The 706-nt window shown below is 46.0% G+C and overlaps 1 protein-coding gene across 1 annotated transcript in view; it reads left to right on the forward strand.

The window, feature by feature from the left end:
- Positions 1–91: 91 nt before the first annotated feature.
- EMH_0036270 (uncharacterized protein) overlaps positions 92–706 on the forward strand; it is a gene marked incomplete at both ends in the record, with an annotated part of 1,054 nt that continues 439 nt past the window's right edge. Inside the window, 3 exons of the mRNA XM_013495070.1 lie at positions 92–108; positions 311–324; positions 473–663. Coding sequence (XP_013350524.1) covers positions 92–108; positions 311–324; positions 473–663 — 222 coding nt within the window. The remainder of the gene's footprint in view (positions 109–310; positions 325–472; positions 664–706) is intronic.

Consider the following 706-nt stretch of genomic DNA (forward strand, 5'->3'; position numbering starts at 1 on the left):
GGTTTAGGGTTTAGGGTTTAGGGTTTATATATAATCTAAAGTATACAAATTAGGGTTTATCTATCTATCCAGGGTTTATAAAAAGTTTTATATGTTGTTCGCTCTACGGTATAGGGTTTAGGGTTTAGGGTTTAGGGCTTAGGGTTTAGGGTTTAGGGCTTAGGGTTTAGGGTTTAGTGTTCAGTGTTTATGATTTAGGGTTTAGGGTTAAGGGTTTAGTGTTTAGGGTTTATGGTTTAGGGTTTAGGGTTTAGGGTTTAGGGTTCTGTGTCAAGGGTTTAGGGTTTAGGGTTTAGGGTTTGCGTTGCAGGTATAGATCGTTTGGTTAGTTTTAGGGTTTAGGGTTTAGGGTTCAGTGTCAAGGGTTTAGGGTTTAGGGTTTAGTGTTTAGGGTTTAGGGTTTAGGGTTTAGGGTTTAGGGTTAAGGGTTTAGCTAGGGTTTAGGGTTTAGGGTTTAGGGTTTGTGTTGCAGGTATAGATCGTTTGGTGAGTTCCGATAGACCCCAGGCGATTGAGTGTTCTGTCTTGGTGCTGCAGCAGCTGCTGGGTGGGGGAAAGCTGCTGCGGCTCTCTCAGCTGCAGCAGCAGCAGCAGCAGCAGCAGCAGCAGCAGCAGCAGCAGCGGATGCTGCCGCTTATCGAAGAAGAAGATGAGTTGCAGCTTGTACCAGCACCACCAGCAGCAGCAGCAGCACCAGCAGCAGCAG

The sequence above is a fragment of the Eimeria mitis genome, genomic scaffold (genome assembly GCF_000499745.2).
Source record: "Eimeria mitis Houghton genomic scaffold, Emh_scaff1404, whole genome shotgun sequence".
NCBI lineage: Eukaryota > Apicomplexa > Conoidasida > Eucoccidiorida > Eimeriidae > Eimeria > Eimeria mitis.